The 24,178-nt window shown below is 43.0% G+C and overlaps 1 protein-coding gene across 7 annotated transcripts in view; it reads right to left on the bottom strand.

The window, feature by feature from the left end:
• ELMOD1 (ELMO domain containing 1) overlaps positions 1-24,178 on the bottom strand; it is a 53,653-nt gene that overhangs the window by 9,029 nt on the left and 20,446 nt on the right. For 4 of the 7 annotated variants that reach the window (XM_065831598.2, XM_065831572.2, XM_065831589.2 and 1 more), the window contains exons 3-8: positions 13,890-14,035; positions 13,710-13,738; positions 12,387-12,484; positions 8,549-8,678; positions 1,450-1,583; positions 188-256 (exon numbers count right to left, since the gene is read on the bottom strand). In XM_065831598.2, the coding sequence (XP_065687670.1) occupies positions 188-256; positions 1,450-1,583; positions 8,549-8,678; positions 12,387-12,484; positions 13,710-13,738; positions 13,890-14,035 (606 nt within the window). Of the gene's footprint in view, positions 1-187; positions 257-1,449; positions 1,584-8,548; positions 8,679-12,386; positions 12,485-13,709; positions 13,739-13,889; positions 14,053-24,178 lie in introns of all 7 variants that reach the window. The other 3 variants (XM_071803784.1, XM_071803776.1, XM_071803781.1) reach the window with 1 other exon arrangement.

The raw sequence follows: 24,178 nt of genomic DNA, 5'->3' as shown, positions 1-24,178 counted from the left end.
TATTTCTAAGATTCAATGTACAAGCATTTCTCTTGGATTTGATCAGTTTTCAGGATCAGCACTTGAAAACAGCCTGTGGCAATACCCAAGCATATGCCCAACAAAAAAAAAAGGAAATAAGCCCCCTCCCGAAACACCGGCCAGCACAGTGCTCTCTCAAATTATTTTTCTTGGTTTCAAGCATTACCTGTATTTAGGGTGAAGAGAGTCAGAGAGAACTTGCTGAGCTATTTCAGTGTCCCATTCAGCAAAATACCTGCAGATACACAAATTTAGGGCGAATTGTTACAGAAACATAAGAAAAACCCCATCTTAAATCACATTAAAATGTCCATACACACCCTTTTAACATGTGTTACGTGGTATGAGTAGCATTTAACATGTTAAATTCATTAAGCTACCAGATCCCTAAAATGAAAGATAAAAGCAGCCTCAAATTACAAGTGCAATCCTATAAGCAGTTAGTGAACATGCATTACCAAAGTCCCCTTTCTACCCACCCTACAAAATCAGTTGCTTATTCCTAGAGCATCTTGACTGCTGAGCTCAAGAAAAAAACATTCAGGCTTCTTGATTTGGCAGATTAATTAAGCAAGATAAGAGCCATCACAGGAGACTAAGACATGAATTACATCTTAGGGATTCATCTCCAATGGAAGTTCAAAGCCAGAGTCAAGAGTCCAGATCCTCAACTGAGCTTTGCTAGAGAAAGACATATGGACAGTGGATGATTTATGTTCTTTAATCTGTAAAAGCAGAAAATATTTCTTTTCCCCCCCTCATACAGAGAGGTTATTTTAGAAAATGTTTCTAAGTTATGTAACTACCTGCAGAAGATACAAGGGCTGAAGGAAAGAACAGGAATTGATGGATTCCCAAATCACCGACCACAGATGTGGTACTAACACCTGCTCTGTGTGAGGCAGAAGGGAATGTAAACTCACTGCTTAATTTTGGATATTGACAGAAAGAATAAGCAGCCCAACTACAGCAGTCTGCCATCAGTGGCTGCATTTCAAGTGTTTTCCCTAAGAATTCGGCATGAAATTCCGAACACGAAAGCTAAGCAGTAACATAACCCTCCCACCCATGTACTTCCAGGGCATTTTGTTTAAGGAAATCTAGATATTGGTGAAAATATTCTTTACAGTTTCTTTCTTTTGGGAAAAGAGTGCTAACCTACTGTGTCACAGCAAAACTAAAAAAAAAAAAAAAAAGAGGCTTAGCAAGTGGTATTACTGAGTTGAATTAGGAATTCTGAAAGGATACCCCCTCAAGAAGAGATACTCCACGAAAATTGGGCTAGCAAAACAAATTCTTTCAGTTTCCGCTATGAAGTCCCAAACACTTTTGTAAGTTATTCCCACAGACTTGCTAATAACCTTAAAGTAAAGCTGCTCTTCATGACTTTAGACACACTTAAAGTCATCTACAGAGGAACATACTTACACCAAGTTATATAAGCCCAGGAGACCCATCCCTCTGAAGTCTGTTTTAGGATCATCACCTTGGAAACCAATTTCACACCACTGCTTCGAAATCCGAGCTTTCAGCGGTGAATTGGGCTTCAGGCATTTCCACAACTAGAAAGATTACAGGTAAAACATAATTAAACTTCCACACATTAGTACAGCTTTTTCTGATGTAAGATCACTGAATTACTACGCCAGCAACCCAAACACAAAATCAAATTAAATTCCTGGGGGTAAGGAGAGCGGGAGGAAAAGCCCAAACCACTCTAAAGTATTGCAGATGTTTCAGATCTACAAGGCCCTTCCGACCTTACCAGCACCTGCTGTAATGTGTCCCACAAGGACTTGTTTTGATCACACTTTGTGCATCAGACTAGTGTCTGCCTCCATAAGCACAGAGGCAGGAACGGGCTGGAATTTGGTTGTAAATCACTGACAGAGCAGCAGGCAATCAGCCCTCATGTCCCTGAGGCTCTACAGCAATTATTTATCTAGCATCTTTTGCAAGTCTCTGGAAGGGTTATAAATCAAGACTGCTGACTTGGCTACCACAGCACTGAAAAGCACATCAGAGAGCATTAAAAAAAAAAAAAAAATCCATACAAGACTAGCATGTGCCACCTTCATATTTATCTAAGTCGTGAATTGTTCATTGATCTCCCATCAAAAAAAACAAAAACAAAAAAAAGGACAAAGTGATTTAACAATCCAGATCCTCAGCTGGAGTAAACCCACTTCACTGCGCTGATCCAATGACTTTATTACCTAAATATTACACCACGTTGCTAGGCACCTAAAAGCAGCCTAAATTGACATATCTAACAAACACATACCTTTCTGCACTCCTCATGTTCCATATCACAAACTCAGCCCTTCCAAAATGTACTAAGAAGTCAAGTATTCTGCATAAACCATGAGTTGGTGAGTAGGGCCTCAAGAAATGCACTTAGACCAAGCCTACCCAAGGGAAAGAGCTGTATGCACATTCCACCTCCTCCCCCCTGCCCCCGCCAAATAAAAGCCCAGAAATTGTATTAATTTTAGCAATTCTAACTCCATTTGAAATAAAGTGCCTTAGGAAGGTTAAAACTTCAGTGATTTTACTTTGTAATGACTGCATAAAGCATCACTGTTTAAATCGTATCTGCTGTCTTTCTTGTTCATCCATTGACAGTAAATATAGTATTACTAATTAGTCCAATCACATCAGGTTAATCTTTCTCTTATTCATAAAGTGCCCTCCTGGTAAACATGAATAATTATAGGCATTAGGAACCTGAATTACCCATTGCAGAGATCACTTAGCAGAATACCTAGAAGGAATGAAAATCAACTGGCCTGTTCTTCCCCAGCGTGGGCTGGAAACCGAATTAAAGCCTTGAATGTATTTCCATTTGACATGAGAATTCACAAATGCAAAGAGCCTGTGGTAAACAAGGGCCAATACACAGGTTACACTGGAGGTAGATGGTGAAACTAATACTTTCTTCAACATTACAGATTTTATAGCATAAGCTGCACTGTTTAATCTCCCCTCAGACAAATGCTGAATTTCCCTTTTGCTTTTATTCTCAAGCAGTTATGTTTTTGAAGCACTACTACATAACTACACATTGCTGCCGACATAATCCTCAGAGCATCTGAGAACCAGCACCTTGCCCTCACAGGCTGGGTGGCTGGGAAGGAGACCACAGCCAGCTCCTCACCTGTGATCCCATCCTCAACTTCCCACCCTCTGGGCAGCATAGATGCCAAATGTATTCAGGAATGCTTTCCTGAAGTCAAAGGCCTCATTGAACCTGCAGCCAGCTACCCAGTATTTTTGGGGACCAACACTGTAGGCGGCACCTGAATCTCCCACCTTCAAGACACCGGCTTCCTTACTGAGTAAATCTGTGTGTCCTGTTAGCTAAAGGCCACTCTGCTCCCAGAAATGTGTGTGTTTGGCTGCACAGAGGCAGGATTAGAACAGGAGGAGTGCCGGTTGGAAAGGCCCCAGGGAGGTACCCCCGAAAAGGAGATGGACCTCCTGCCCTCCCGGACAGAGGCGGAGGTCCTGAGACAGCCCCACCCTTGTCGCTGTCGGGCAGAGGTAAATGACCTAAAAGAAGATGAAGGTTGGAAGCTTATTCCAGTTCGGCATCACAGGCAGCCCCCCTCCCTGCCTGATTTGCCTCCCCAGGTGCCCCTCCGTAATAGGTTTGAGGCCCTGGATCTTGAAGAAGAGGTAGGTGAGGAGGTGGTGCCAAGCCTGCCTACAAGATCACATAGGAAGAGGCAGTTGACTTCACAACTGAAGACTACCTCTGATAAGAAAGATAGAAGGGTGATTGTAATAGGAAATTCCGTTCTGAAAGGAACAGAGGGCCCAATATGCGGGGTTGACCCTCATCTTAGGGAAGTCTGTAGTCTACCTGGAGCCCGGATCAAGGATATTGCTAGAGAGCTCCCCAGACTGGTGCACCCGACAGACTACTACCCGCTGCTGGTCTTCCAGACAGATGGGGAGGAAGTTGCTTCCCGTAGTCTGAGGGGAATGAAGAATGACTTCAAGGTCTTGGGAAGGATGGTGAAAGATTCAGGGGCTCAAGTGATCTTCTCTTCACTCCTTCCCTCTTCAAGTGACGATGTGGGGTGGAATGGGAAAATTCAATCTCTAAATAGTTGGCTCCAAGACCGGTGCTACAGGCAGGGCTTTGGTTTTTTTTGATAATGGCTGGTTTTATAAGACTCCAGTCCGGACAGTGTTAGGCGGGAAAGGCTTATCTCGCAGAGGCAAAAGGATGCTGGGGCAGGAATTAGCTGGGCTCATTTGGAGAGCTTTAAACTAGGCTCGAAGGGGGATGGGGTTGTAGTTGGGCTTGCCCCAGTGGGGCAGCATTCTAAAACAGATGAGGACCGGGTGGCCTCCTGTGCCCCTACGGAGAAATTGGTGTGCTCTGCTCGCTCCCTGAAATACCTGTACACCAATGCGCGCAGCATGGGGAATAAGCAGGAGGAGTCAGAATCCTATGTTCGGTCGGGAGATTATGATCTGGTGGCAATTACAGAAACGTGGTGGGACAGTTCACATGACTGGAATGTGGTCATGGATGGCTACGCCCTTTTCAGGAAAGACAGGCCAGCCAGGCGTGGTGGTGGAGTTGCTCTCTATGTGAGAGAGCAACTGCAATGTACTAAATTCTGCCCAGGAGCGGATGAGGAACGAGTTGAGAGTGTATGGGTCAGGATCAAGGGGCAGGCTGGCAGGGGTGATACTGTTGTAGGTGTCTATTACAGGCCACCAGATCAGACTGAGGAAGTTGATGAGGCCTTCTATGCGCAGCTCAGAGTGGCCTCACAGTCACAGGCCCTGGTTGTTGTGGGTGATTTTAACTTCCCTGATGTTTGCTGGAAGGACCATTCAGCCAGCCAGCCACAGTCCAGGAGGTTCCTCCAGTGCATTGATGATAACTTCCTCATGCAGATGGTGGAGGAGCCCACCAGGAGAGGTGCACTGCTGGATCCCATCCTCACTAACAAAGAGGGTCTGGTTGAAGCAGTAAAGGTCGAGGGTTGCAGTGACCACGAGATGGTGGAGTTCAGCATCTCGTGTGGCAGGAACAGAACAGCAAGTAGAATTGCAACCCTGGACTTCGGCAGGACTAATTTCGGCCTTTTCAAGCAATTGCTGGGGGAAATCCCATGGGCAAGACTGCTTGAAGGAAAAGGGGCCCAAGAGAGCTGGATTGCATTCAGAGATTGCTTCTTCCATGCTCAGGATCAGAGCATCCCCACACGTAGGAAGTCGAGGAAGGGAGCCAGAAGGCCTGCGTGGTTGAATAGGGATCTGTTGGGTATGCTCAAGCAGAAGAGGAGAGTTTACAGGTCATGGAAGCAGGGACTGGCCACTTGGGAGGAATATAAGGCTGCTGTTAGAGGATGCAGGAAGGCAGCTAGGGTAGCCAAGGCCTCCTTAGAATTACAGCTGGCGAGAGGGGTCAAGGACAGCAAGAAGAACTTTTTCAAATACATAGCAGATAAAACTAATACCAGAGGCAATGTAGGCCCACTGATGAATGAGGTGGGTGCCCTGGTGGCAGAAGACACAGAGAAGGCAGAATTGCTGAATGCCTTCTTTGTCTCTGTCTACTCCGCTGGAGGCTGTCCTGGGGAGCCCTGTACCCCTGAGACCCCGGATGAAGCCAGGTTAATGGAGGATTTTGCTTTAGTCGATGAGGACGGGGTTAGGGAACAATTAAATAGTCTGGACATCCATAAATCCATGGGTCCAGATGGGATGCATCCGCGGGTGCTGAGGGAGCTGGCTGAAGTCATTGCTAGACCGCTCTCCATCATTTTTGCCAAGTCTTGGGTAACGGGAGAGGTGCCCGAGGATTGGAGGAAAGCAAATATCACTCCAGTATTCAAAAAGGGCAAGAAGGAGGACCCGGGTAATTATAGACCGGTCAGCCTCACCTCTGTCCCTGGGAAAGTAATGGAACAGCTTATCCTTGGTGTCATCTCAAGGCACATCAGGGATAAGAGGGTCATTAGGGGCAGTCAGCATGGCTTTACCAAGGGTAAGTCATGCTTGACCAACCTCATAGCCTTTTATGAGAATGTAACAAGGTGGATGGATGATGGCAGAGCGGTGGGTGTGGTCTACCTTGACTTCAGTAAAGCCTTTGACACAGTCCCTCACAGCATCCTCACAGCTAAATTGAGGAGGTGTGGTCTAGACAATAGAGTAGTGAGGTGGGTTGCAAACTGGCTTAAAGAGAGAAGCCAGAGAGTGGTGGTCAATGGTGCGGAGTCCAGTTGGAGGCCAGTATCTAGTGGAGTGCCTCAGGGGTCAGTACTGGGGCCAATATTATTCAATATATTCATTAATGATTTACACAAGGGAATTGAGTGTACTATCAGCAAGTTTGCTGATGACACTAAGCTGGGAGGAGTGGCTGACACGCCAGAAGGCTGTGCTGCCATCCAGCGGGACCTGGACAGGCTGGAGAGTTGGGCGGGGGATAACCTGATGGAATTTAACAAGGGAAAGTGTAGAGTCCTGCATCTGGGCAGGAACAACCCCAGGTTCCAGTATAGGTTGGGGCATGACCTATTAGAGAGCAGTGTAGGGGAAAGGGACCTGGGGGTCCTGGTGGACAACAGGATGACCATGAACCAGCACTGTGCCCTTGTGGCCAGGAAGGCCAATGGCATCCTTGGGTGTATTACAAGGGGGGTGGTCAGTAGATCGAGAGAGGTCCTCCTTCCCCTCTACTCTGCCCTGGTGAGACCCCATCTGGAATATTGTGTCCAGTTCTGGGCCCCTCAGTTCAAGAAGGACAGGGAACTGCTGGAGAGGGTCCAGCGTAGGGCAACAAAGATGATTAAGGGAGTGGAGCATCTCCCTTATGAAGAAAGGCTGAGGGAGCTGGGGCTCTTTAGTTTGGAGAACAGGAGACTGAGGGGTGACCTTATTAATGTTTATAAATATATAAAGGGTGAGTGCCATGAGGATGGAGTCAGGCTCTTCTCAGTGGCAAACAATGATAGGACAAGGAGTAATGGGATCAAGCTGGAACACAAGAGGTTCCACTTAAATTTGAGAAAGAACTTCTTCTCAGTGAGGGTAACAGAGCACTGGAACAGGCTACCCAGGGAGGTTGTGGAATCTCCTTCCCTGGAGACATTCAAAGCCCGCCTGGACACATTCCTGTGCGACCTCACCTAGGCGTTCCTGCTCCAGCAAGGGGATTGGACTAGATGATCTTTTGAGCTCCCTTCCAATCCCAAACATACTGTGATACTGTGATACTGTGATCTGCCCCATTGCACCTGGAGGATAAAGCCTTCCTTCAGGGGCAGCTGTGGGTTATGACTCCTCCTCAGCAGGTGTCTCACCTCCCAAAAAAGATTCAACCTTAAAGACAGCTTTCCAAACACCTACAGGAACTCTTTGTCCATTTGTGGCATTTTTCAGAAACAGGTATTTGCATCCGTAAGTGCTTATGTAAGATGCCCACTGGGATTTTTGGAAGTATGTGGAAGCCCAAGTAATTAAGAAACTTTCCAGAAGCTCCCACTGTAACTTGTGTAAAGCACTACAACACAAACTAGTGGGGAAGACAACTTCATTATCATGTGCTACAGAAATCCCAGCCAAAGTCAGATGGGGGCAGAAGCAGAGGTAGTGTTTACATTTTCAATATTTTTTTGTTTAAAATAATTAAAACCTCCCTCAAACAGATGGTATGTTTTTATATATCTCTGAAAGTTCTGTAAGAAGGCATTTTTCTTGTAGATAAGCTCATTATCACTATTTTATGTTTCTTGCCATTTCTCTGAAGCATCTTGCACTAGCTACAGCCAGAAACAGGATCAGAAGAAGAAATAGGGGTACTTGCTATTAGACTATTTCCTCCCCCTGCTTTGTCTTCTCAGTTCCTTTCTAATATAAGAGATCTCCAGCTTTCCCTCTGCTTATGGCTTTAAGATTATCTCCCTGAAAAATACTTTCATTATCTGCTCTAGCACAAGGCTTTCCTGACAGTAAAACTCAATTGGTATGGTTTTCATTGTTCTGCATATATTATCTAAAGAATGGTTGAAAATATACTTGGTAAATATAAATGTGCAAGTCCTCATGTCCTACCCTTCCATTCCATACAATGAAAGCTAGAGGTTTACCACTGGGATACATAGACAATGTCTGCAAAAATACAAGAAACTGAAGCAAAAAATATTTATGATGGTTAAGAGAGAAAAATATTCTTCTCACGTTGAAGAAAGGTGTACTGAAGTATGACATGGGGCTATTTTTCCAGAGCTCACAGTGGAGAGCTGTTATCTGCAGCAGGAGCTGGGTATCCAGTGCCTGGATATATTCCAGCCAAGGGACACACACTCAGCAGCCAGGGAGCGAGCTGCTTGCTTGGCAGGTGTTACACCCAGAGCACAACAACATGCTGTACAGACTTACCTTACATGATGGAAAGGTGCCAATACCACTTGACTTTTTAAAGAAAGTTATAAACCAGGCTGTTTGGAGCTGACATGAATAAAGGATGCCCTCTGAGTATCTCTCAAGCACCTACCTTCAAAAGCATTTCCTCGTGTTGCGGATTCTCTGAATCATACGGCTCTCTGCGCAGCTTTTCAACCTCTGCAATCAGATTTCTGTACCCCACAATCTGCAGCAGGCATGCCTGGAGAGATACTCCCAACCTTGGGAGAAATAAGTAATCCAGCTCAATCATACATGGCCATGAAATAGCACTGCTGTGCACGTGGCCATTTAATTCACATGAGTAATGTTACATCAATTAATCAATAGTCTAACATTTAATTACAACGGGAGAATTTCCAAGAGATCAGTGTTACATTAAACAAGGCCTTGTGAAATGCATAGTGCCTTCCTTACATGATAAAATTTGGTATTTTTAAAAACTGTGAACAGTGAATTTTCACATGGAAACCTCATTATAACTATATGCATCAGTGTGGAACGCCTGCAACAAGCACATCACTGAATCTCTCCCCTCATTCAAGTGGCAGCTTCTCCAACAATGCCCTGAGACCAGAGACGGGAATTTAGAAAGGGTGAGGGGAGAAAACTCAGCAAAAAACTAAAAATATGCATTTTACTTCCATGCCACAAAAAGTAGCACAAAGAAGACAAAAAACAGAAGTAATACAGTTCAAAGATCTGCCTCTAGGCAGCTTTTCTTTGGTCTCATGTTAAGAATCACCATAGTGACTCTCTTTTCATTATAATGCAGATTTTACATTTCATTATGCATACTTAAAAAAAAAAAAAACACAAAGAAAACCCAAACAAACAAACCCCCCCTAAAAACCCCCACCAAACACATGGCTTCCAAGGCTTTAAATGCTTTAAATTACAATGGCTTATTCAGTTTTAGGCTAAGAGGTTATGCAATACAGAAATGCTGTCCTCATAAGAATACTTAATTATAGATTGGAAATATGGGAATAAACCCTTTAATTTTTAATAATGTCTGAAATTATCTGAATGCCTAGTATTAGTTGGAGGGCACAGCTAAATCATTCCTCATTCCTCTGAGGAACATGGCCTGCACTGGTTCCTCATCTCTCATCTGTCTTCTTTGATGTACTGATACATTTTGTTTATTCCATAATACTGTTACATTTTCTGAGCAGAAGGATTTTCACTCTGATTATCTTTTGAGATTAATCTACAGAATCAGAGATACCATCATTAGACCAGTTCACGCCATTTGTGGCTATAACCCTTTCAGTATTACCTATGCAGTGTTTCCCCTTTTTTTTTTTTTTTTTTTTTAAAGGTTCATCTGCTATACCCTACATTTTTACAGAAAGGCTGCATTTCAAAGAAAGCTGAAAAGCCTGACAAGACTACATGTGAATTGCTCCAGTGCACCACTAAATCACAGCCGTGATGTTTTTAGCTACTCTGTAACCTCAGAGTAGCTTAGAGCAGAACATCACGGGCAGTGGCAAAGCAGAGCAATTTTATAATAATTTAAAAAAATATATTCTGAAGTTCCAAGCTGTACAACATATATAAAACGAGCCATGGTTGCACTTTATCTAAAGCCAGCCAAATGCTCGATATGATGTTATTTGTGGGGGAGTGGAATTAGTTTCCCTGTTCTCCTTTTCATTAAGCTTTTGCTCTCCTCCTTGCCAAGCAGAGGATGTGGATGATGTGTTGATGCCCCAGCTCTCCTCCCTACCACCCTGTGCTGGTGGTGGCAGCTCTTGGAGCACATGAGCAATGTGCCTGGGCTCGCATCCCCACCACACGCAGCTCCAGGTGCTCCATGAGATGGAGATGCGTCCAAAACTGGGAGTATTTAATGGATTGCTTCCATCGTTAGTGCAGAGTGCACATGTCACCACCTGGTTATTCAATCTACTTGCTCTCACCGCTAGATAAACACGCTTATCTCAGAGGCATTGATAAAGGGAAAATACCATGGGCCTCCTCTTCAGGTCATGGCAGCCCATGGCGTTCAAGAACAGCTCAGAGCAAACAGCCTGGGATGCTAATTCAGCTCTGCAAAGATGTTACATTAACAAAAATGACTGCATACAGTTTTGCAGAAACAGAGTATGACACATGTCCCCTCGCCCTTACCCCAGGAGATTTCAAGTTTCTACTATGCAAGGGAAGGCCAGAACTTCTGAACAAGACAGTGTGGATGCAGGTTTTTTCATGTTAAAGAGTAGGCAAGCCAATGGGTTTCCCTTAATCCTGTATAAATATCTCCAGAAAACTTGAATATAAAATAAGTGGCTTACATGTAAACTTCAGTGTGAATGCTTGAAGTTTAGCAGAACTATGACTAATTTAATATAAGGAGCAATTTAGTGGCAGGATGTTTTTGTGTATGTGGCACCACCTTGCATATGCCAGGCTCCCATTCCTCACTGTTTTGAAAAGATATTTTACCAGACTAGGGCAAGCATGGAGGGGGACGGGGATGAAAGACTCAGTTCTGTAGAATGTTGAGTGCAAGCAAGGGTTCTAGTCCAAAAACAATTAAGCATTTGTTCTGTGCTAAGCATATGAACATCACCTAGACTAGACAAAAAATAGGGTTGTTTTTTCTCTTGAATATTAGGACCAGATCACTCAAAATGTAATTTAAAGTTCAGGGGCCTGATTCAAGCAAGCAGAAATCATTTACACCTCTATTCTGTCTTTCTTCTAGAGGACAGCATTTCTTCAGAAGCCAAAAGAAATACCATGAGGAGAATCAGATTGTGATCTCCAGCATAACAGAAAATACTATTTTAATGAATTCCTTGTGTGTTTTTTTTTTTTTTTTTAATTATCCCATCCAATTACTCAAGGGTCCAACTCCAAGAAGTGAGTACTTGAACAACCCTGATTGCTACCACTGCAGTTGCTGATGTCCACTGGCCAGGCTCTGAGCTGTGCATGTTTACACCCTGCAGTTTCTCTTCATATAAAATACCACCTTCACTGATTTTGTGGTTTTTTTTTCCTTCCCTGAATTCCAGTAATCAGCATTTTGTGCAGTACAAGAGTACCAGAGCTGCAACACCTTCCTCAGACCGGCAATGTCTCAGCGAGGCCTCACATTCACCTGAAGCAGCTGCACTTTGATCCCTCTCCCTTGAAGGCCATGTGGGCAAGGTCCTGTGCAGAGACACCCCTGGAAAAGCTCTGGGAGTGGGACCAGACAACATTGACAGGCTTCTCATCTATGAGACTGAGGTGTTCTCTCTGTTTTGTTTCTCTTATTTTCTTCCTTCTTTAATGACTGGGTGACCATTTTTCCAATCCAGGTGGACAGCGGTCATGTCCACAACAGTTGTCCCTCAGAGAGACACCCAGCGTGCTCTTGAAATACATGTTTCTAAGCGTAAATGTTTGTTGTCAATTTCTTCTTACCACTAAGAACTTGTAGCATTAAAAGAACATCAGCTATGCCGCATTGTTAAAACTTGTGTTTGGATAATTAAAGGCAGTTTTAAAATGTAAACCAGTATACTGTTTATATGCGTTACAACAGGATTTCTTCCCTACTCAAATGTCCGCATACAGCCTTGTTATCAATCTATCACTGTCACTGCCAGGACCACTTGCCTTGGTGGCATTTTATCCCTGTGGAAGTGGCCCCCATAAATCAGTGTATCAATGATATAGTAAGACATCGTGATTCAGGAAGCAGCTAGATAAAGAAACTCAGGACTTGCCTATTACAGTCACCATAAAAGATCATTCATTTTTCCATCAGCTTTTTGACAGCAAAGCTTAAGTTGGAGTTTTATGCTGAGAGACAGCATTCATCTTCAAATTGTCTGCCACAATAGCTATGGAGAATCAGTTCTCCACGGACCTGGGCACTGAGCAAATCAATAATTCCCATTTGTTTTGTAAGGAAACCATGAACTTACTGTGGATTCACATCTGGATTAATCCTTTTCAGCTCCATGATGTCATCTATAGTTTTTTCAATAGCATCAGGGTGAACGCTTACTGAAGTTTGCAGCCGCTAAAAAGAAGTTTTAAACATGTATTAGTGCTTATGGAAGTTATTATTCAATAGAAGTTAGCAATGGTAAATTTGATACCCAAAAGCTTCCAGATTAAGAGACCAGAAGACCCAACTCAATAAATACATACACACACCTTCCCAGTATATTCAGTCTGACTGACTAGTTTCTGTGAACAAATCCTACAAGAACTGGAGTTGCTTTGCCCTGCCCTTGTAGTCAGTCTATGGCATCTCTGTGGTGGTTGCCAGTGAAGATGATCTGCACTGAGGTTTTTGATCAAGGTGCAGCTCCAGACCATCCACCTGATTACACTGGAATTGTTAGCCTTCATTTGACATCCCCTCTCCCAACACATTGCCATAACACAGCAAAATGTTTTTCCTTTCTCTTGCACATCATTGCATTTCACAGACATGCCCCTGGAAGCTCAGTATTCAAAAACCAACATGCCTTCAAAAAAATTAAGAGGTTGAACTTTCTGGGGCATTGTCTCCAAACTACACAACTGTTTAAATTACAGCTTTTAAATAAGATTTTCCTTTCTGTCTGTGCTAGAAGTACATTTGGAAGCACTATGCTGAACTAAGAGCTATGTGACATTGTTTCTGCTAACGCTGGGGTAAGCTTTTTAACATCGCTGATTCTCATGCCAAAGAGAAATGAACAGCTGAACAATGCTGTTTAATACATACACAAATGCTTTGTGAGAAGAATTTGGGTTAGCACAACTGGTGCTACAATGAAAGGATGAAGTGACAGAGGCTCTTCTCCATTAATGTATTTAAAAGGAAAGCAATGAACAAAGTTGTCTTGGCTGTCTAGATACGGCTGCCTTCAGCCTCTTTTATCCCTGCCTTCCAGACAAAAAACCTGAGGTGTGAACTGTGTGACTGACTGCAGATTACAGAAATGCTAAGACACGATGAGGAATCAAGCCAAGAAACCCCAAATTACAACACATCACCCTTTTCATCTCCACCATGACCTGTTGATCCCTTGATTCCATCAGTGCCACAGTGTGCCTGTCTCTGCAGTCCCTCTCCCTGACTTCGCAAGATCACCTGCTATTGTGAACACAAGACGCTTTTCAGTAGAAGATGGTTTTGATGTAAAATCATATCAAACCTTACAGTGATTCTTTGGGGTGAGCTAACAGAACAATGAACAAATCAACTGCACAGGACACAATACAAAAAGTGAATGATGACCTCTTCCACTCACCTTACTTTTTGAACCTTTCAGTGATGCCTCTGTAAAAGAACAGTATTTGAAAGCATCATGTCAGACAAGCTAAGTTTATATTGGATCAATTTAAACATTTATTTATAAGAATTAACTCATACTATTTTAGCGCATGCAGAAAGGTACAAAGGCATGCAGAACTAAGTATTTCGCAGTTACCTATTTTCATAGTTCTGGCAGCTCCAGGTTTGGTATTGTAACAGATCCTTTGCAATTCACATCGACCTGTTAGTTTTCTGACCACAAATTTCAGGCAGCGCCACAAGCACTTGCAGTAGAAGTACAGGCATACCTGGACAAACATCCTGGTAAAAGAAGAAGCCTGAAAATAAGAGTCTTGAGCAGAGTTTGTTTTAACAAGGTCACCACCCAACAGAAGGTACTTCCTCACCCCAAATTCCCATTGCCTAAGGTGTCGTGGTTGAGACGGACAAACGACATCGACCAAGTTCTTCCAGGATGAAAGTAGTAGATGCCATTTATTGCCACAAGTGCATTTTTATACAGTTTTACCAATTCATGTGTCTCTTCACTATGGGTTACAAGTTACAGCAGTAACATCTCATTCGCTAATTTTGCTATCATCCATGTTACTCTTCTACTCCCTTCTCTCTCACGGGTACAACCTTAACATCTCCGGATACTCCTTTACTCCGATCTTTCTCATGGGTAGGCCTTCATATCTTCAAGGCTAATTTCTGTTCCCATGCCCTCCGTCAGGGAATCCATGGACCCCCCGTAGTCCCCCACACTAATGGCATCTTTAAAGTAAAAGCAGCATTCAAACTTCTAACATTTGTCCTGTTGTCAAATCATGGTTTTTGGTCTTAGCCAACAAAAGAACCACACATGAAGCACCAGAACTGGAAGCATAGAATAAGTCAACTCTTGAGTCCTCAGAAGAGTAGAGAAAACTCTTTGTCTCCTTGAAATAAAGTGTCATATAGTTCCTACTAATGCCTTGGAGAAGCAGGACTACAGGAGAAGCGAGCACAGCTCACCCTGTTATGGTTGCTGAGGATTCAGGGAGTCACTACAGTCTGGCTGAACTTTGCTGCTGCATCCAGCTGCTCCAAGCAGCGTGGCTGGTTATCCTGACAAACATGAACCAGCACTCATGTCAGGTCCCCAAGAGCAAAGAGTGGCAATTAAGGAAATCAACGTTTCACTCCCTTAAGGAGAGAAGATCTTTAAAAACCTGTCCTGAGGATTGCCAGTTTTTCCCAAGATCAGCCGTTATACAGTGCTGATGCTGCACAATTTCTCAAAGTACAGAACTAACAGTAAGCCAAGAAAGTCCTTATTTAAATACTGTATCCAGTTTCAAGCGCCAGCAACACAAGACAGACTTTGACAAACTGGATGGATTTCAGTAGAAGCCCCTGGGATGGCAGGGCTGGAGGACAGACCCTGCGAGGAGGGGCTGGGAGAGCTGGGCTTGTTCAGCCTGAAGAAGAAAGAACTTCAGGGGTACCTAAAAGCATCCCCAGTGCCTGTGTGAAGATCATGGAGGACACAGAGCTGGGTTCTTCACAGTGGTGCAGGGCAGGAAGACAAGGCCATAGGATGAAACAAGGCCATAAGCTGAAACACAGGCTCAGCCTAGGTATAAGGAGAAACTTATTCTCTGTGAGGGCAGTCAGGTAGTGGCACAGGTTGCCCAGAGAGGCTGTGCAGTTTCCTGCCTCAGTTTTTTAAGCCCTGACTGGAAGAAGGCCTGAGCAGCCCAGTCTGACCTCAGAGCTGACCTGCTGCGAACAGAAGGTTGCACCAGACACCTGCTGAGATCCCTCCAGCCTGAACTATCCTGCAATCATGTGAAAGCCTGAAAAAAGCTTTGTACATGAGAAATACTCTATTTTAAAGTTCGTTAGCACTGCAGCTGCTACCACAGCCCACACAGCGCTACCACAATTGCATAACACACCTCAAAACCAGATTTAATGGGCTACAACTTATTTGGACACAATTTAGCTTTCCTGTTTCCACGGCTGTGAAGACGCAGACCCTGCCATGTTACCCACCTGTCAACCCCCACGGGGTGCACCAGGACTTGAGGTGGAGGGAAGAATCCACCTGTGGTCCTTGGGTTCAGAAGCACATCTCAGAAATGGCAAATTGCAGAGACCTGAGAATGGGAAGGTTGTCATCTGGACACGGCCCTGGGCAACTGGCTCTAGGTGGCCCTGCAAGAGCAGGGAGGATGGACCAGATGACCTCCAGAGGTCACTTCCAACCTCAACCTCTCTGTGATTATATTCTATGACTACATTATGGGAACAACACAGCTTCGATATGCTAGCTTGCCACTAAATGGTCAAAAGTAATTGAGTTCACTATGCTCTAAGCCTGTGTGTATGCGTATTCATCACTAGCCCATTATCTCCTCCACATGCGGATGTTTTCAAAGGAAAGTTATTTTTTTAGGAAGCTCTTTATTATCCTTTTCAATGGAGTTCGGTGGTTATTCTGAAATACTGAATTGCAGATACTCAAATCAGTTACAGCTTTAAGAAAGCTTGAAGAGCTCCATCCTTCCTAAAAACATCCTGAAGGGGATGGTTTAGAACAACATTCAGGAAGGGAAGATAAATTAACTCACGTCAACGTCCACACAGCAGTTTAATCTGCTTTATGTTCACTTTAGCTTAATGCCCTTTGAAGGAGGATTAAGCTAAGGAAACTAAAGCTATTTCACGTCTAAATGGAGAGCATCCACACAAATATTTAACACACTTTAAAAGCATCCACTTTATCTTCACACTTTTAGTTAATTCACTTAACACTCCCAAACGCCTGCATGCAGGCAAGCTCCTTGTCTTTACGCAACAGGAACCTCTGTTTCAGATATAAAGCGAAACCTAAAGAATGAGGAATCACTCCCGTGTTGGAAACAAGTTTTAGACAATAAAAAAAAAGTTTCAGCTGCTGACACAGAAATATTTGAGTCCAGCCCTCCACCCCCACCCTGCAAGATGTGTCAGGACACACTAGTCTGAGAAGCAGGTTCTAGCCTTCAGTATTTAGAATAAGAGCAGTTACCAGGAGGCAAGTCCATCATCAGCCAGGCAGCCACTCTAAGTTTCCAATAGTCAGAAGTGAAAGTCAGTTAAAAAGTCAGACTCATATAAAGTCAACCTTTAATAGTGGCCTGAAAAAAACCCACAGGCTAACATTAGGCAATTTGGTTTTCCAGTAGACCTTTGATACCAGCCTTCACAGATCCAAACACAACCCATGGCCATCCCTCAGCCTCCTCAGCACACCCCAGCTCTGCAGTCAGGCTGAAGGTCCAGAGAAGTGAACACAAGAGATTAATGCTGAACTGGAAGGTAGAGTGTGGTAAAACAAAGTTCTGAGTTTTCACCATACATTTGTAGTAGAAATCAGAGTCACTTTATTTTAGCCTGCTTTGTTTTCAAATGTTAGGTCCCTATTAGGGGAACTCACTCTCCAGAGCGCTCATTAGTATGAAAGCCAGGAGGAAAGACTCACTTTAACTTTGTGTTAATGGCCCATTTAAGATTTCCTTCTAATGAACAAGATAGCTCCTGTAAAACCACACATCCTTTAAGAAAGTTCATGCCTACACTTAATCATCTCTAGGACTGAAATATTACAACCCATTTTATTACTCAAAACCTTACTGTATTGTGTGATGTTCCAGGGTGGGGGGAAGGTGTTGGGTGCATTTAAATTATGTGTTGCTGCCTTAAGGCTCAATGACAGATTTGCAAATCAAAGGAAAAACTCTAAATGGGATAGAACTGTGACTTTCCATGGCTGCAACCACCTTCCCTGCTCAAGCTTTGCTTTGGCTGTGGTTTGCACAAAGCTTAACTAATAAAAATGCATCTACTAAAAACACGTCACTACAGCACACAAACACTACATCTGTGATTCACTAAGATATACTTAACAGCTACTACTAATAAAGCAAACAAACACTAGTTTTGACTACGTAGCTTACAGAAGAAAGTTAGCCTTTGTGGATACCTTCAATTTTCTACTACTCATCCATCTCAGGCTTACAACAGTTGAAATTTTCCATTTGTAACATGAATGGCATAACATGTAACACAAGACTGTTTTCAAAGGGTTGTTCTTTATAAAAGGGAATTCTTGCTTGCAGAAGTCCTGTAATAAAAGCACACTAGTGATTAAATAGGACAAGTTTAATGTTAGCCACTATGCACTTCAGTTCACGTAAGCAAAGCAGAGGCACTGGCAGCTATAAAACAAAACATAGTGTATCATGAACAAGACACCTCATGGAAGTGTAGCATGAGCCATGTGTCTGACTACAGCACAGTGCCATTAACTGCTGGTTTCTTTTACAGTCCAGTGCCAAAACTCTTTTCCACTCAATGTCTTCTATGCACTTTTCCCCCATTTGCCTTCGCAGTTTTCAGCATAGAGAATAATGTACTTGACCAGCAGTTTGTGCAGACATGTACAGTGATACTTCAAATCCTGAGGTGAGCTTTAAGAATATGTGAGAAATGCAGTTGCGATTCGTGCTGAAATGTTTAATGTTTACAGATATAACCAAATGAGGCACGGGCTCTGAACCTGGAAAAAGGGAAGGTGGTTAAGTTCCATGTAAAAAGTTATGAAACTTGTTTATGAAGTTATATTGACACAGGGAACTAACATTTTAAGGGTTAACTAAAAATGTAATGGGTGCCTACTAACGAACAGACACTTTAAGGCTTAGTCACACAGTAAATGCTTAGTTTAGAGCTTTATGTAAACTTATGTTAAGAAAAACAGAACCTCATCGAATGCCAAGATAAGAAGTTTTACTGCACCTAGCTGTAAACTTGAGGAGACAAGATAACGACGATTTACAGCAAAAGGGGGCGCCAGTCTGGTTTCAATCGACTTGGCAGCTTGGGTCCCAGTCAATTCAACATAACGAGCCAAAGGTAAAGGGTTCACTGTGGTGAAGCTGAAGGAGCCTTCATCCAAAGACCCCTCCTCAAATTCACCAAGTGACACTGCGCAGGCGCAACAGGGGAGGGTCAAGGAGGGGACCATGGAAATGGTTATCTGAGACTCATTTTGATAAGAAGCGGGAAAAAGTTATTAATATGTATAGGTGTTCCTGGGGTTATTGTGAACATGTAATACCTTACTGTATTTAAGCACACTTCTTATTGTTAGAAGGTGTGCGTGTTGGGTGGAGCAAATCCCCCGCACACCCAGTGCTGTTTTGCTTATGCTCTAATGAACACATGTTTAAGGAATACAATTAAGGAATTGGATTAGACATTGTTTATCCATAGAAAAAGCGTAAGTTACTTATTTCAAACAGAAGTATTACAGAAATAAGGGTGTCCCTCAGGGACTTGCATTCTACTCTTCCCCACCCCAGTAAAAGCTCCTTCGCTTCCTGTATTATATGCAGCTGTACAGACCTATACATTTGTGTTTATACATGCAAAGTAAAATAAAGAGCAACCTGCATAATAAGATGCTGATGCACACAGGCCCAATCAACAGGCAGCTCCCTTGCCAAGGTCTCTCTATGAGTGGAAACACATGCAGCCATCCTCCCATGAGAACTCAGGGTTACACAGTTCCAGTCACTGGGACACCGGAAGCCACCTGCTAGGTCCTGAGCAATATCAGTGCAGTTCAGCATAGTTTTCCCAACCTGGCTCACAGAAAGTGCCTCTGAAATCTGAGATCAGTGCTACAGAAAAATTTACTTGTTACCAGGGTTCCAAGGAAAAAAAAAAAATCAGAACAATAAAAAAAATCCTGAAATGGGTAAGTACTCCATTGCACATCTGGAAGAGACTTATGGAATACTACCCAGTTGTCCTAGTTTCAGCTGGGATAGTTAATTTTCTTTCTAGTAGTTGCATTTTGGATTTAGAATGAGAAGAATGTTGATAATACACTGATGTTTTGGTTGTGGGTAGTCAAGGGCTTTTTTCAGTTTCCCACGCTCTGCTGAGCGCACAAGAAGCTGGGAGGGAGCAAAGCCAGGACAGCTGACCCAGGGCTGCTCCTCACCACATGACGTCAGGCTCAAAATATAAACTGGAGTCTCAAGGTTTGCCCTCGACTAGCCCAAGTGATGTTAGGTCAGTGTGACTGTTATTGGAATTTACTTCCCTCTTCAATGACAGTATGACATCACATTTTCATGAAATCTGTTTTGTTATTTAAGGTGACTGGCTCTAGACACCATTCTCCACCATATACAGGCAGAAGTAAGATTCAAAAGAGGTTTCCAACGTTGTCTAATATTTCTATGAAGCTCTTACCTGGGTGAAGTATCTTTGCCTAAATATCAAGACGTATGTATAATGCAAGATGTGGTATTTCACTGACATAAAGGGAAGTAGAGATTAATTACTGTGCAATATTTTTGCAACTAATAAAACGGAAGGTGCTTATTCCCTCCCCCTGGTAATTTCAGAACCTTAGTGTTTTCAGAGCTAGTAACAAACAGAGCAAATATATTGGGTAAAATGAAAACGTCAACTAGATACCCAATGCTAGTGGCGGAATTTAAAAGGGGGGGTGGGGGGTGGCAGAGGAGTTGGAGGGAAACGAGCAAACCCCAAAAACAAACAGAAAAAGAAAAATCCCAAAGCCACTAGTTTAAAAGAAGGAAATAGAAACCACTGAAGCTGCTTACACATCATTTTCTTTCCTGTGTGTCCTGTTTAAGTCCTATGGATAGGAAATATTCTTACACAACTGTTTTTCCTGAAGGACGTACTCAGCTCAGAGGAGAAAACATCAATATTTCCTTCCTGAGAATTCCAATTATGGCTTGAGAAGTCAAGGACACACTAGTTACAGATGAGAAGCTGTCCAAATAGGTGAGTAAACAAGTGATATTACCCTGTTACGAGCCAACTAACTTGACTATCTTTGTTTTATTTGTGTAAGTTACAGTGTGTATACAAGATCAGCCAAGAAGTAATCTACCAATCACCATTTCTGCCATAGGCAAACCTGTTGTTAGCTTCTTTAAAATGTAAGGGTTTGTTTTTTTTATTCTGTGTTTTTGCAGACTTGATATCTGAAATGCACCTTATCTCTTCATTTAGACACTAAAGCAAATCACCATGGCAACTAAGGAAGACATAAGAGTAGTTTTTAATGGCAGTTTTTCACACTTTGCCTGCTCTTGCTTTTTGCTGACTTGTTTTTCGTGTTATCTGATGTGACCCCAGTACGACCATGCTTACAGACTGTTTTGCAGTTGATTGAGAGAAGGTGTCGACTTTCTAGGATTCATTGAAAAAACCTAAATGTCTGCTACAGTTTGTTCTCCAAGTTGCTATTATTTCAGGTGTATAAATGACAGTCAAAGTATCACTGACAGACTCCTCAAAATCCCTTTACAAGAAAAGAAAGTACAGAAAGATTAAATATTTCTCTGAGAAACAGTTTTATTATTTCATCAGTAATATTTCAGACTTTAGGAATAATTCGTATCATAGCAAGCTGAGAAAGAAAAGAACTCTAGAACAGTTATTTTCAGTTAGACATCACCTTGGATTAGAGATATGAGCATAAGAGTCCTGTAGTTTACTGGCTGACAGCACTCTCCTAAATTTAGGGATTTAGAGTTATTCCAAGTACTACACCATCTGTTTAAAAAGCTTCTCCTTCCACTGGAAAGCAGCACCTGTTGCCAGCAGGTAGATGAAAAGCCAGACATCAACTTCTGTTAATTAAGAATCCCCCAGTCTAAAAATTATATTCTTATAAAGATAGAGATGTCAAAATAGTTGCCATTTGTGCAAGCACAGCTCCTTTCTTTGCTATTCAGTTGTGTAATACAGTCCTGGGAAAGGCAGGAACAGAGGAAGTAATTCAGACTTAGAAATGAGCCTACACAAGCAACCAATTCAATTCAGGACCTATTTTGACGTTTTGCAGTTGTTCGAATGCTGTAGTTTACTATAATAAAAGCAGTCTTACTACCTGGCACCACAACATATATCTTCCTGCATCTTCAAAGTTAATCCAATTCAACTGCTGAACTTTGTGTTAGAAATGTACTATGAGACACCTCTTTGTTACTATTATGCCAATTTAACTTTCCAGTTAAAGTAGAGATGGTGACTGCCAGCAAAGACAGGTAACTTCAGAGTTGAGCCATTTTACAACTACCTTTCAGAGTATGTCTTAAAGAGAAAAATCACACACAAACGCTTCCCCCCGAAAAAAACTAAACCACCCACCCCACAAGTAAATACACATCAAAAGCAATAAAACATTATACCAGAAGTTTTTAAAGTGATATTATGTACTTGCCTATTGTGCTAAATATCAGTCGGAACAAACGCATCACCTTCACGTAAAATGTACTTTAGTCAGTGTTGTCAATGGCATGAAGCAAAGAACTTTTAACTTGCGTTAAATAAGAGGATGTGTTACTTACATAAAAAGAAGCAATTGCTTCAATTGTGAAAGAGCAGGTAGTGTTCAAAGTTTTACCTTTTCCATTGCCTTTCATGTGAGGCCCCTAAAGCTCCATATATTTGTGGATCATACTGATCATATGCTGTACCCAGCCCTGGTGGGACACAACTGGAGTGCTGTGTTCAGAGCCATGAAGATGATTAAGGGATTGGAGCATCTCCCTTATGAGGAAAGGCTGAGGGAGCTGGGTCTCTTTAGCTTGGAGAAGAGGAGACTGAGGGGTGACCTCATTAATGTTTATAAATATGTAAAGGGTGAGCGTCACAAGGATGGAGCCAGGCTCTTCTCTGTGACAACCAATGATAGGACAAGGGGCAATGGGTACAAACTGGAACACAGGAGGTTCCACTCAAATATGAGAAGAAACTTGTTCTCAGTGAGGGTGACAGAGCACTGGAACAGGCTGCCCAGGGGGTTGTGGAGTCTCCTTCTCTGGAGACATTCAAAACCCGCCTGGACGCCTTCCTGTGTAACCTCATCTGGGTGTTTCTGTTCTGGTGGGGGGATAGGACTAGGTGATCTTTTGAGGTCCCTTCCAATCCCTGACATTCTGTGATTCAGGGCTGGGTTCCCCAGCACTAGAGAGACAGACATACTGGATTGAGTCCAAAGGAACATGGAGGTGATTGAGGGACTGAGAGCATCTCCCATAGAAGGGCAGACCAAGAGCTAGGAGCTCAGGAGGATCTTATCCATGTGCATAAATACCTGAGGGAGTTAGTAAAGAAGACAGAGCCAGGCTCTTCTGAGTGGTGCCTGCTGACAGGACAAGAGGCAATGAGCACAGACAGAAATATAGCAATTATATTTTAAGCAAAAAGGTGCAGTTTTAAATTTTTGTTACTATTTTTAAATTGTAAGGGTTATCAAACAATTGGAACAGGTTGTTCAGAGAGAGACTATGGAGAGACTCCATTCTTGGAGATGCACAAAATGTGGCTGGACAAAGCCCTGAGCAACCTGCTGTCGCTGACCCTGGTTTGAAGAATGGGGTTGGACTTGATGATTTCCAGCGCTGTCTTTCAACCTCACTAACCACAGAATGGATGAAGACTAATATAGGATTTCTTAAATGGAAAGGTCTAGGGAACAATAAGACAGTCCACTGATATTAAATACAAAATAGGCTATGTCAAAAGAGAGACAGGAGATGTCAAGCTGATTATAAAACGCCATGTGAATTGTCCAACAGAGGAGTAGTAGGCACAGCAAAGCAGCATGCAAATTGCACTAATTCCTCATTATCCGTACTCACACCTGCAGTGTTTTGCTTAGAAGACAAACTCCAGTAGTAACTGGAGAGCCCTGGTGCAGCATGCCCTTTGATAGCAGCAGCAGAGACTACAGCATGCCTCCAGAGCTGAGTGGTAAATCAGCCTGTAGGTGAGAGCCTTGTCTTACAACAAACTGAATTTGAAAGCCACTGTTGAACGTCCTCCTTGGATCTCCAGATGAATACCTGCTGCGTGAAGTTGCTGCAGGTAAACTACTGTCAGTACCCAGATAACAGCTGAGGGGATCTTCACTTTACAGATGAAAGGCCTGCTCCCCTCTCTCCCCATCTGTTTTACAGCATTTTCTACGTTGCAGTCAACGTGATGACTTGCAGCTTGTGTAGACTTAACTAATTGGTTTTAAACAGAGATAATCTAGGCCATCAGCATCGGCTAGTCCAGTGTCTGCTCCATGTTGTGCAAGAAAGCAGACACTGTGGCACTGAGCAGCCCTCACCATCAGTACACCACAGTCAGCCCGCATTTGGTCTTCACAGTTAAGGATGCTTTTAGCAAGCTCCCAGGCAGCTGCTGCTTTTAGTAATGGACAAACACCAGGGGACACAATATACATTAACTTGTTTATTTTCCAGCTGATTTTCAAGCTGGAAGGCTTAATATCCTTGTCTTGTAGGTAGATCTTCCTGCAGCTCTAAACTTCACTGCCTCACTCCTTGTCACACAAACCTGCAACTACAACACATACAACAGAATTCA

This window comes from Patagioenas fasciata, chromosome 1 (genome assembly GCF_037038585.1).
Source record: "Patagioenas fasciata isolate bPatFas1 chromosome 1, bPatFas1.hap1, whole genome shotgun sequence".
Classification (NCBI taxonomy): domain Eukaryota; kingdom Metazoa; phylum Chordata; class Aves; order Columbiformes; family Columbidae; genus Patagioenas; species Patagioenas fasciata.
The sequence above is the reverse complement of the archived record's forward strand: the minus strand, read 5'-3'. Positions and strand labels throughout refer to the sequence as shown.